Source organism: Fukomys damarensis, unplaced genomic scaffold, assembly GCF_012274545.1.
Source record: "Fukomys damarensis isolate Sample0158 unplaced genomic scaffold, DMR_v1.0_HiC HiC_scaffold_3, whole genome shotgun sequence".
NCBI classification, from domain to species: Eukaryota; Metazoa; Chordata; class Mammalia; order Rodentia; family Bathyergidae; genus Fukomys; species Fukomys damarensis.
In genome coordinates, this window is record NW_022900915.1 from 44,419,106 (window position 1) to 44,431,846 (window position 12,741).

Genomic DNA, 12,741 nt, shown 5'->3' on the forward strand with positions numbered 1-12,741 from the left:
ATCACTTTGTCATGCTTCAGTTTTGCCTCCAGCTTTGAGTCCCTTGGTGATATTTTTCTTTTTCTTGCAAGTAACAGCTATAGTACGGTCTGTAACTTATTTTCTGTTCTGAACCGTGTTCAGCTATGTGCTAGAAACACACGGTTTTGTGTTATACCGACTACATCCTTGCACTGTGATACAATTGGAATGTGCTAGTTGGTCTCACTGTGGAACAGTTTGTTTATTTTGATAATGAGAATAGATTTGAGGTTGAAAATGTCTACTTGGATGAAGACAAACTCTTGTGAACATTTATCGGATATAAAGATTAAGAACTCCTCCAGTGGGTCAGGAAAAACCAAATGAACAGGCAGCTCGCGAAAGACGTGGTGGCAGATACTGAAGAAAAGGTCCTGACCTTGATGGCGAACACCAGAGCCAGAGGCCAGTGCCCCGCTGTCCTGCGGGACATGCGCTGGGAACAGGTGAGCCCAGCTATTCCTGAGGGGTTCACTTGGTCCAGAAGTTTTGAGCACAGTTGCACGTTATTTCTTGATATTTTGAAACATAGATGGTACATGGCCCATCAATTCTATGTTTAGCTCAGAGTCTGTACTCCCTAGACACAGACGTGGGTGTGTGTGTGGGGGTTCACACGTGTGTCAGTGAGTTCCTGATGGCAAGAGATAAGCAAACAAAAAGATAACAGCAAACAAAATAAAACAAAAATAATGTGGGAATGATCGTCAATTTTGATCTCACTTTATCTTTTTTCTCATTGAGTTTATATTGGTACATTTTAGGTGTACAGCACAGTTCCATTCATCATTGGGATCCTTGTACCTTTACATGACAGACCTTGGTTCTCACCCTGCCCTCCCTTCACCCCCTCCACCGTCCCCTATTTATAAATACTTTGTTTCCATTCTTTCCTTTTCTTATATTTTTTCTTTTCCCTTATTTCCTTTCCCCTACCCTTCCCACTTCCCCTACGCCTTTAGCCCTTTTCTTCCTATTTCACATTATCAGTTGTATAATTTGGATCTTATTTGCACTTTTAGTTTTTCGCACCAGAGAAACACTTCTGTATTTGCACATATGTGTCTTATTTATTTCACTTAAGAGTATGGCTTCCATATGCATCTATTTTCCTAAGAATGACTCTACTTTCTCATTCTTTATGGCTGAGTAGTACTCCATTTCAAAGAAAAACCACATCTTCTTTATCCAGTCTCCAACTGATGAGCAGTTGGGCTGTTTCCAAGTTTTAGCTATTACAAACTGTGCATCTATAAACATGGGTGCACATATATCACTGTCGTATGATTCTTTTAATTTTTTGGAAAGATACCCAGCAGAGGGATAGCTGGGTCAAATGGAACTTCTAGTCCTAGCTCTTTGAGGTATCTCCATACTGATTTCCACAGTGGTTGCACCAGTCTGCACTCCCACCAACAATGGAGAAGGGTTCCTTTCTCCCCACAACCCTGCCAGCATTTGTTATTGGTTGCTTTCTTGATAGCAGCCATCTTTCCTGCAGTGAGGTGGAATCTCAGTGTTGTTTTTATCTGCATCTCTTGAATAACCAGTGATGTGGAACATTTTTTTGTGTGTTTATTTGCTGCTTTTACTTTGTCTAAAAAGTGTCTGTTCATTTCAGATGCCTGGTTTTTGCATTGGGTCTTTATATTTGGGGGGCTGATTTTTTTTAGTTCTCTATGTATTGTAGATAATAGCCCTTTGTCTGAGGAGGAGCTGGTAAAAATTTTTTTCCATGTTGTAGGTTGTCTCTTAGCTCTGTTGGTTTCTTTTGCAGTGCAGAAGCTTTTTAATAAGATGAGATCCCAGTTGTTGATTCTTTCTGCTAATTTCCGAGCTACTGAGGATTTGTTCATAAAGTCTTTTCCTATGCCAATATCTTTGAGAGTTCTGCCTAACTTATCTTCCAGCAAGTTTAGTGTTTCTTTTTTAATATTTAGATCTTTAGCCCACTTGGATTTTAATTTAGTGCATGGTGAAAGATAAGGGTCTAGTTTTAATCTCTGGCAGGTTGAAATCCAGTTTTTCCAACACCATTTATTAAAGAGGCTATCTTTCCTCCAGTGAGGATGGTTGGCTCCTTTGTCAAAGATTAGGCAGCTGAGTACATCTGGAGTTGTTTCTCAATCTTCCAGTCTATTCCACTGATCCTCAGGTCTTTTTCTTTGCCAGTACTGTGCTGTTTTTTATGACAGTGGCTTTGTAGTATAGTTTCAAATTGGGGATTGTGATACTCCCCTGCGATGTCTCTGTTGCCTAGAATTGCTTTTCCTATTCTAGGTTCCAAATGAATTTTTGGATTGTTTTTTTCTAGTTCTGTGAAATATACTGTAGGAATTTCAATCGGGATTGCATTGAATCTGTATAGTGATTTTGGTAGTATGGCCATTTTTACTATGTTGATTCTTCCTACCCAGGAGCAGGGGATATCTTTTCATTTTCTTATACCCTCTTCGATCTCTTTTTTTCAGAGTGTTCTGGTTTTCAGTGTAGAGGTCTTTTGCTTCTTTTGTTAGACTGATTCCCAGGTACTTCATTTTTTGGGGGATGCTATTGTGAAAGGAATTGTTTCCCTGATTTCTCTCTCAGTGAGTCTATTATTCATGTACAAAAAAGCTGTTGATTTTTGAGTGTTGACCTCGTGTCCAGCTACTCTGCTGAAAGTGTCATTTAAGTCTAGAAGTCTTTTGGCGGAATTTTTTGAGTCTTCTATGTGGAGTACCATATCGTCAGAAAATAATGAGACTTTAACTTCTTCCTTTCCTATCTTTGTTGCTTTAATTTCTTTCCTTGTCCAATTGCTGTGGCTAATGTCTCCAGAACTATATTGAACAGGAATGATAATAGTGGATATTCTTGTCTTGTTCCTGATTTTAATGTGAAGATTTAAAGTTTTTGGCCATTTAATTTGATGTTGGCTGTTGGTTTTCCACAGCTGGCCCTTATCAAGTTGAGATAAAGACCATCTATTCCAATTTTCTGCAGAGTTTTTATCATGAGTGGGTGTTGAATTTTATCGAGTGCTTTTTCTGCATCTGTTGAGATGATCATATGGTTTTGGTCCTTGACTCTGTTAATATAGTGTATTACATTTATTGATTCATGTATTTTGAACCATTCTTGCATCCCTGGGATAAATCTGACTTGGTCACGATGTATGATCTTCTTGATGATCCTCTGTCTTCTATTTGTATCTTATTGAGGATTTTTGCATCTGTGTTCATTAAGGAGATTGAACTGTAGTTCTGTTTTTCAGTTGGGTCTTTCCCTGGTTTTGGACTCAAAGTAGCACTTGCTTCCAGGAGTGAATTTGGAAGTATTGCTTCCCTTTCAATTTCATTGAAAAGTTTAAGGAGTAGTGGTAATAGTTCTTCTCTAAATGTCTTATAGAATTCAGCAGTGAAGCCAGCAGGACCTGGGCTTTGCTTTGTAAGCTTTTAATTACATTTTCAATTTCACTGATTGTAATTGGGGTGTTTAGAATTTTTTTATCTTCTTTGTTCAACTTTGGTAATTCATAAGTATCAAATCTTTCCATTTCTTCTGTGTTTTCCATTTTATTAGAGTACAAATTCTCGAATTAGGTATTGGTGATCCTCTGGATTTCTGCTGGATCTGTTGTGACTTTACCTTTTTTGTTCCGAGTTGCATGGATCTAAGCCTTTTCTTTCCTTTTGACAAGGTTGGCTAAGGGTTTATTGATTTTATTTATTGTTTCAAAAAGACAACTCTTTGATTCACTGATTTTTTTTTTTTTTTGTATCTTTCTCTTAGTTTCCATTGCATTGATTTCTGCTCTGATGTTTTTTTTTTTTTTGGTACCGGGGATCGAACTCAGGTCCTTGCACTTGCGAGGCAGGCCACTGAACCGCTGGGCTAAATTCCCGGCTCTGCTCTGATCTTTATAATTTCCTCCCTTGTACAAGCTCTGGTTTTTCTTGCTCTTCTTTTTCTAGGAGTCTAAGATTCATCGTTAGGTTGTTTATTTGAGCTTGCTCTGTTTTCCTCATGTGGGCATTCAGTGCTATGAATTTTCCACGTAGAACTGCTTTCATTGTGTCCCATAGATGCCTGTATGTTGCATTGGCATTATCATTTATTTGTAAAAACTGACTAATTTCTTCTTTAATTTCCTCTGTGACCCATTGATCAGGAGAGTGTTGTTCAATTTCCATGTGTTTGTGGAGTTCTTATGGTTTCTGATGCTGTTGATCTCCAGCTTAATTGCACTATGATCTGATAATATACACGGGATGAGTTTGATTCCTTTCCATTTATTTAAACCTGTTCTGTGAGCTAGTATGTGCTCTATTTTGGAGAATGACCCATGTGCTGCTGAAAAGAATGTATATTCTGATTGTGTGGGGTAGAACACTCTGTACACGTCTATTAAGTCCACATGTTCAAAATCTTGGTTCAGTTCTAGTATTTCATTGTTGATATTTTTGTCTAGATGATCTGTCTATTTGTGATAGTGTGATATTTAGGTCCTCTGCTATAATTGTATCAGTGCTTATTTGGTTTTTCAAACCCTAATACTTGTTTTATATAGCTGGGGGCAATAATATTTGGTGCATACATATTTATGATTGTCATCTCTTCCTCTTGGATTGTTCCCTTTACAAGGATGTAGTGGCCTTCTTTGTTTCTCTTAATCAGTTTGGTTTGAAATTTACTTTGTCTCTGAATAAGATAGCTACCCCTGCTTTTTTCTGTGCTCCTATCACATTGAGAACTGTTTTCCATTCTGTCACTCTCAGGCTGGGGTGCTGGTGAGAGATCTCACTTTATCTTAAAATGTTGAGTAGTGATCAAAAATTAGGGTGGGGTTTTGTGTATTAACGGACAGATCTCCATGGCTTATTGTTAACTTGAGGAAACAGTGCACAGAATACTGTGCCTCATCTTTTACTTTGTTAAGTTTTGGGGGTGCTGGGGATTCAGGGCCTCACACAGGCTAGGCAAGTGCTCTACCACCAAGGTACATGCCAGCCCAAATCTTTACTTTAAAAAGCTGTTTGTGTTTATTTACCGTTCATATGATAGAGTGTGTGTGTTACATGTAAATTAGTGAAAATCTCCTACCCGCCAAATCAGAGACTCTCCCAAAGAGGGGTGTGACGTTTGGGGTAATACTGAAGACAGTGTCTCTGTTTTCTGTATATTTATGAATTTAAAGAAGAACCAGCCCACGTATTACAAATGAAGTCAGAATTCTGTTATGAACACAGGAACTCGTGGAGGCAAGGAGAGGCTTAGAAAGGTTGTGTTCAGTAACGGGGAAAATGAGGAGAAGGTCTTTAGAAGGTAGATTTCCCTGCAGAGTCTTGATCTACTTCCAAGGTAGGTTTTGACTTTGGGCAGAGTGACAGCCCCTCTCATCTAGAATTTTTAAAAATTTTAAAAGTTACATAATAGTTTACATACCACTGCCTTATCCAGTGTATGATTTGCAAATGTTTCCGTCAAGTCTGTGGCTTGTTTTTCAGCAGACAACTTTTTCATTGCATAGTTTTAAATATTCACTTCTATTGGCCCCCGTCTGCAGTGCATAATGGCTGCGCTCCCGCAGGGCCTTGGCGCGTGTCCACAACTCGTCTTCCTTCTCCCCCATCCCCTGTCCCTCGTGTCTTGTCCACTTCCCTTCTGTAAGAGCCCCCCGTCCGTGTTTCTCGGTATCTGTCCTTTATTTTACTCTTCAGTGTGCTTATACTTTGGTTTCTCGTGTAAGAGACGCCATGTGATATTTAAGCGCGCTCCTGGTGTGTCTGGCGGGTTTTCAGACAGCTTTCTGCTGCTTTTTCCGCAGATTCCCTTTTTTGAGGACATCTGCAAGGGCATCCGGGCCGGCGACACGTGTGAGAAGCTGGTGGGCTACTCGGCGGTGTACCGCGTCTGCTTCGGCATGGCGTGCTTCTTCTTCGTCTTCTGCCTGCTCACCTTGGGGATCAACACCAGCAAAGGCTGTCGGGCCTACATCCACAATGGGTGCGTCCGTCCCTCCCCTCGCCAGACCTTCCTGTGCGGAAGCCTGGGCGCTGAATGTGGGGAGTGGCCCTTCCCTGGCCTGAGGACTAGGCTGCTGGTCCAGACACCTGGCCCCGCCGTGATGGCCGTGATGGATTCGGGGCAGGCAGATTGGGAACAGGACCTCTCCGGTCATTCCCGCCCCACCGCGCAGTGCTCTTTTACACAGTCGTGCTGAGCCAAGTCCCTTGATTAGGGTCTGCACTCGTTCAATTACTTCCCCTCCATTCGGAGAGAACATTGTCACCCAAGGCAGGATCGGGGCTGACACGCTGACCTGAAGAGCTCCCTTGTCCCCTGGAATGCTGTTCACGTGATCTCCTCTGCCTTCCCTCCCTCCCAGCTTCTGGTTCTTCAAGCTGCTGCTGCTGGCGGCCATGTGCTCCGGTGCCTTCTTCATTCCGGACCAGAAAACCTTTCTGGAAGGTACAGCTGTGGCTCTGGGGGCCCCTGTGTATTCTGCTTTTACCCTTTGTAAAGCTGTTAAAAAGTATAGTCTGGATGTCTTTGGTATCTTGAATCACAAATTTTCTGTGGCTACAAAATATCCTGAGTTCTGCCTTCCCGGCCCCAAGCCCCTGCCCCATTGCCCACACGCCAGCCTCCCTGCTTGTGCTCGCTTGGTTACTGGGCTGGAAGGAAGACAAGCTCCATGCTGTTCCAAAGTCTGGCCAGTCTGAGCCCCCAGCCCAGGGTGAGGATGGGGTGGGGAGGCACCCGGCTCACCTAACTCCTTTGTGTGGTGCGGGTGACGTGAGATCACTCCCATGTTCTCTGTTTGCAGTCACCAGCTTTCCTTGATCACAGAGCCCCCCGATCTTACCTGACACAGGGCTGCCTTCTTCCAGTGAGCTAGGACAGGAGAGGAGAGCCCGAGGTTCAATGTCAGGACTGGGTGTGAGTCAGGCCCTGGTCGCTCCCAAACAAACAATCTTTCTCTTCAGACCCTAATTAAGGTGTTAAAAAAGAAACAGCCATCTTTCCCCAAATAGCGCATATTAGGGTCTGAGAAGTGTCAGGCTGTCAGGCTGCTTTTCATATGAGTGTTAAGACTCAGATCAATAAGAACGTTGCACCCAGGCCTTGCTTTTACCTGTAACCTGTTACCCAGTTCTTCATTCTCTGCAGGGGTACATTTATGACTCTTTGGTAGTATTAAGACGGGTCTGTTCCCCATGAGAACTGAAGTCCTTAGCTGGCTCTGACATTGTTATGGCCAGGTTGCAACCCGGGGACCCAAGTCACCGCATTCCTGCTCTGTGGTGTGGAGCCAGGCCCTGCAGCCTGGATCGCATTCTCTTCCGTCCCTGGCCATCTGAGCTGTGACTTCTAGAGATACATGTTTTGGCTTTGAACTGTAGGGCTCAGTGTATTCTGTGACTTCCTGCATCTGCTGGGATATCCGGTATGCAGGTCAGGCTTGGGTCTTACCCACCAGACGGCCCAGGTTCGAATCCCAGTCATGCCTTGTGCAGCCTGTGTGTAGACTGGGATCCCACCGTCCGTCATGGGAGCCAGCCTGACAGTGAGCACCCGCGTGGGAGTCGGTGCCACGGGAGCTGTGCGTGCAGTGACACTGGTTCCTCGCCCTCCCTCTTCTGTGCAGCCTGGCGCTATGTGGGGGCCGTCGGGGGCTTCATCTTCCTAGTCATCCAGCTGCTGCTTATGGTGGAGTTTGCGCACAAGTGGAACAAGAACTGGTACGTGCTATCTGGCGGGCTGCAGCACAGGGGTGAGGGCAGACTTCGCTGGAGGCTCCCATCCTGGCAAGCTTAATGGTAAACAACAAAACAAGCTAAAACACTTGGAGATTCTTCTTGCACAAAGAGTGTAAGATAGAGCTGGGCGTGGAGATGCACATCTGTAATCCGTGGGAGGCTGGGGTGGGAGGATTTGATTTCAGTCCAACATGAGCAGCTGGGAGAGGCTCTTTCTCAAAACTGAAAAGAAAAAATGGGCAGGGAATGTAGCTTAGTGGTAGAGTTCTTGCCTAGCATGTGCAAGGCCCTAGGTTTAATCCCCAGTACTGTGGGGAAAAAAAAGATTGTGAGATGGAATAGTTCTCTTCTTTTGCATTTATTTGTGTTTATCTCACCTTCTCAGGGAGGAAGAGAACTGTTCCCTAGGAAGACCTATTGTCCTAATTTAGCCTTCCATATTGACACTAAAAATATAAAATCTTAGCTGGACGTGGCAACCACACCTGTGACCTCTGCTCTGGGAGGCTGAGGCAGGAGGATAGAAACTTTCCATCCTGGGTAACTTAGTGACTTAGGGAGACCCTGTCTCAAAATTAAAAAAAAACAAAAAACACTTAAAAACCCAGCTGGGGATGTAGCACAGTGCAGTGTGCAGGCCTTGGGTTCAGTCCCCCCAGAGCTATGGACAGAAAGAGAAATGGTAAACTCTACATGCAGAATTCCTGTCCCAGGAGGGTGGGAGAGGCTGATGGACGGCTGATTGTTCTTGCTGAAAGCCCACGGCGCTCAGCTCTCTGGCCAGTTGGACTCCGTGATTAAGTGCACAGCCGCTCCGGTCCCTTCCTTCACTTTGTAGTGATTCCCTGTGGCGCCTCCGAAGCGTTGGTCTTTGTGGATTTTATGGGTGTCCTTTCATTTTGTTCTCAGTTTTGGAAAAGAGAATCAGTAGTGCCATTGGGGTGTGGGTTTTAAGACAAAAAACACTGCCCAGATTTTCCCAGTACTTGTTATTTTTACTGTACTCTTCAGCTTGGTACTTGTTCTTTGCTTCAGCTTTTTAAAAAAAGACTTAATAGTGAAATGCAGTTGCATTTGCTGGGCTACATGAGTAAAAGACAGTATTGTTCATCATTTTATTACTCGGACTAAGCAAAGCCAAATACAACATGTTTAAAATGTTTGCCACATCTTCAGAAGTAGTCTGTGAAAACAGCACTAGTGCTCTCAAAAGTGTGGACTTTCTGGATTGAGTTGTGCTGCTTTTTCCCCAGCTTTGGACACCAGAAGTTACACCCATGGCCTTAACACTGATCTACATCTCCAGCCCTTTGAAAAAACAGAAACACTTCTATTTTGAGACGAGGTCTCTGTGCTTAGGCCTCCCTCGCCAGAACTGCAGGTGCACCGTCCCTCCTGGCTGGTCGTTCCAGTATAGCACTCTCTCTGGAACCCAGTGATCGGTGCTGCAGTCTCTCCTGGGCCTTGTTTTAAGCCAGCAGCTTTCTTAAAGATAGACGGGGTGTACAGTAAGAGTTTGGTGCTACCCTACTTTTTGATTTGTCCAGAAGAGATGACCCCGGTAGCTTAGCCATGCATGTTGAACACTGCCCTCTCCTGTGAGTACTTTCCCTGTGACTTTGGCGTCTAGAGAAGTAAACGCTCCGTTGTGAGCCTTTCAGAGTGGGTGCCAGGTCGGCTGCTTCCGGTCACTACCCATACTAGGTTCCGTGGCTGGTCCCTGGGGCCGTGGGCTCCTGCCCTCCGCCTCTGATGCCAAGGCTGCTCCTGAAGTGTTGTCTGGGACGAACTGCTGAGGCCAAGTTGCGGAGGTGCCCGGGAGAATTCAGTTGCTTTAAAAGCTTTCTCAAAATGGCTCAGCAGCTGTGGCCACGGAGCTGTGCCACAGATGCCGCTGCTGCCCTCCGGAGCAGAGGCTCTTTGGGCAGCAGTCTGTGGCTGGTCTGCCTGCACGTGGCTCATGGGTACTTACTTTCTTTTAGATTCATCTGATTGGTGGGTTTTTTGGAAAGCAGCGATTCTTACTCACAGGGTTCATCTAGAAAGTGTGCTCACTGCTCCTGAGGGACCGGCCAAAGTCCTTTCTCTTCCCCTTTCCGGTTTTCTTTTCAAGATGACCCCAGAGCCGTGGGATGAAATGCCAGGGATAGAGGAGAGGTGGTGTTGGTGACCTCAGCCCTAGCTTGTGATGTCCCTTCCGGCTGCCCCAGTGTGGTTTTCCCACTGCACAGTGGCGTGGTCGGCTGGACCACATGTGTAATGGTGTTTTGTTTTCCCTTCTGAGCACAAATTCTGTGATGGACGCATCAGTTCTGCACCAGAGAGGAAGTAACAGGACGTAGATGGTGTACTTGGATGTCTCTAATGCAAGCCCATGTTCTAACCATGTCCGAATCTACACTCAGTTGGCTGCCCCAGGCTCAGCCCGGTGCCCACACCCTGCTGTGCCCACCGCCTCCGCCCGCCTGGCTGCCCTGCCCTCTCTGGTTTGCACTGCACACTTTGTGGAGTAGCATTACCTCTGGCTGGCACACACTGTAAAGATAAACTTTACTTAGTTTATCTTAGTTTACTTGGTGCATAGTTGGGCTGTCCCCAAAACCGGGATGTCAGCAAGGGGCTGGGTGGAGGCAGAGCAGCAGGAGCAGCCGCCTCTGCTCATGTGATCTGTGGCCAGGTGCCAACCTCCACACAGGTGTGCAGGGAGCTACGAAGAGGGGGTCGGGAAATACGGCGAATGTTGACAGGAAACAGTTACTGTGGTTGAAGGCACAGCGCCATGGATCCCCCTCAAGTCCTCCTCTGGCTCTGAGCACCCTCATCCCATCGTCCCTGCCACTTCTGCAGCAGCCCTGGAGTCCTCTTTCCTGATGGTCTTTAAGTTTCATGATCAAACATACCCAACGGAAAGGCGGCTCGTAAAAAGCGCGACGCTGTGTCCTCATCCGCCTTAGTCACAGCTCTGGCACCGGGTGACTTCTGGCTCTTATTCAGAGTCAGAATGACCAGGAAAGGGAAATGTTTTGAACAGTTCAGGACATGGAAGCAGCCAGGACAGCGCAGCTGAAGACACTCAGGGAAGAGGACTCCAGAGTGGGGGTGATGATGGGTTGCGTGCGTTCCAAGTGAGGGGAGGGTTTTCAGGGACTTGTGGCGATGTGTTTTTGACTGTAACACATTTTTTGTAATTTAAACATTCACCGTGTTTTCCGATTTTCTTTGTGCCCTTCCTGCCAGCGGCAGTCTGGCAGGGAACGCACCACACTGCCCTTAGGTGTCCGCTCTTCCCAGAAGGGGGACGGGTAATCAGCACCAAGTCACACAAACCTGCCATGGGTTCAGGGCCGGACAAGTCCCCGAAGAGCCCAGGAGGCTGCCACCGTCCTCTGGGGTTGGGCCAGGGGTGGGCTCACCTGGGCTCCGGCTCACGGGCTGCGGGAGGAGGAAGGGCAGAGCGTGCTGGCCGTGCAGCAGGATGGTGCCGGCTCAGGGTTAGGGCAGGATGTGGTCTCATCTGCAGTTGGGCTTGATGACCAGAGGGGGCACGGCTCTCTCCCTGTGCAGTGCCTGTGTCCTGTCTCTGAGGGACATTTGCTCCAGGCTTTCCCCGCCTGTTAGGAGTCTCATTTTCTCGAGTTTTCTTCATGTGCCTTTCATTTAAAAGATCCTGTGGCCAGCGGGGGGCCTGGCGGGCTTCAGGGACACAGCAGTCGGTAGGCGTCACCCTGGCGGCTGCTCCTCCTTCCTGATCTCCGGCAGTGGTGCTGTCCATCTTGGAGACAGTAGCACTGGGTGTGTGATTGCTTCTTGCTTCTGGGGACTCGGGGCCAGGCGTCTTCTCTGTTGTGCAGGTTTGGGGCTGAGGTCCCAAAGGGACCCTGATCCCGAAGCAGATGATGGGGACCCAGACCCCCTTCCCATCCCTCTGTTAATGTCTATAAATTAGAAAGCACTTAATCTCTTCCTGTAGTTTCTTTATGGCTCACCCCATTACCATGTTTCTGGGCCTGATTGTGTTCCCTGTTTTTAATTTTAAATATTTTTTTATTAGCAGTGAATGTTTGTGATCTGGAATAATTACAGGCATTTTGGGAATTGGTACCAGTACTTATCACACTTTAGTCCTTTTACTCCCCCTTCCTCCCCTGGATTTCTATTTTTTAATGTGCAGTTCTTTTTCAAGATTTCCTGATATGGCCAGGTATGGTGGTTCATGGTGGTAATCCCAGCCCTCAGGAGGCTGAGTCAGGAGGATCACTGTGAGTTCAGAGCCAGCCTAGGCCACATAGTGAGTTCAAGGCCAGCCTGCACTGCACAGGGAGACTCTGCCTCAAAAGAAAAAAACCAAAACAAACAAACAGAAGGTGTGATTTTGGAGAGTCGGGCTTATGCAGCCACCCTCCGTGCAGGGAGAGAAGCTTGAGCCTGCTCTGGTTGAGTTCTTGCTTCTCTGTCCAGGACGGCAGGCCCTGTCCCCCAGGCTTCGCGAGCCGAGCAGGGAGTTAGAAGAGTGCCCGTGGGTGTCCACTCGTCTCGAGGCAGGGAGATGAGCTCCGGAAACTGAGGGCGCCAGATCCGAGGCAGCTCTGACTCATCCTTGTCTTCTCTCTCCTCTGTCCTCCTCTGATGCCCGGTGAACAGGATGGCTGGCACCGCCACCAACAAGCTGTGGTACGCGTCTCTGTCACTGGTCACTCTGGTCATGTACTCCATCGCCACCGGAGGCCTGGTGCTCATGGCGGTGTTTTACACCCAGCTCGAGGGCTGCACTCAGAACAAGATCTTCCTGGGCGTGAATGGAGGCCTGTGCCTGCTGATCTCGGTGGCTGCCATCTCCCCCTGCGTCCAGAACCGTAAGCACCCCGGGCCCCTCACGTACCCGCGGGACTCTAGTGTCTGGTTGCTTCCTTTGGAAGTGATGGTCACACTTGGGCCTGCGGCGGGGGTGATGGCCACGTGTGCTGAGGCCCAGAAA

General features: G+C 46.8%; 1 protein-coding gene across 1 annotated transcript in view; it reads left to right on the top strand.

The window, feature by feature from the left end:
* Positions 1 to 12,741, top strand: part of Serinc5 (serine incorporator 5) — a 39,616-nt gene that overhangs the window by 12,325 nt on the left and 14,550 nt on the right. Inside the window, exons 3-6 of the mRNA XM_010643034.1 lie at positions 5,831 to 6,009; positions 6,392 to 6,474; positions 7,655 to 7,748; positions 12,408 to 12,619. Coding sequence (XP_010641336.1) covers positions 5,831 to 6,009; positions 6,392 to 6,474; positions 7,655 to 7,748; positions 12,408 to 12,619 — 568 coding nt within the window. The remainder of the gene's footprint in view (positions 1 to 5,830; positions 6,010 to 6,391; positions 6,475 to 7,654; positions 7,749 to 12,407; positions 12,620 to 12,741) is intronic.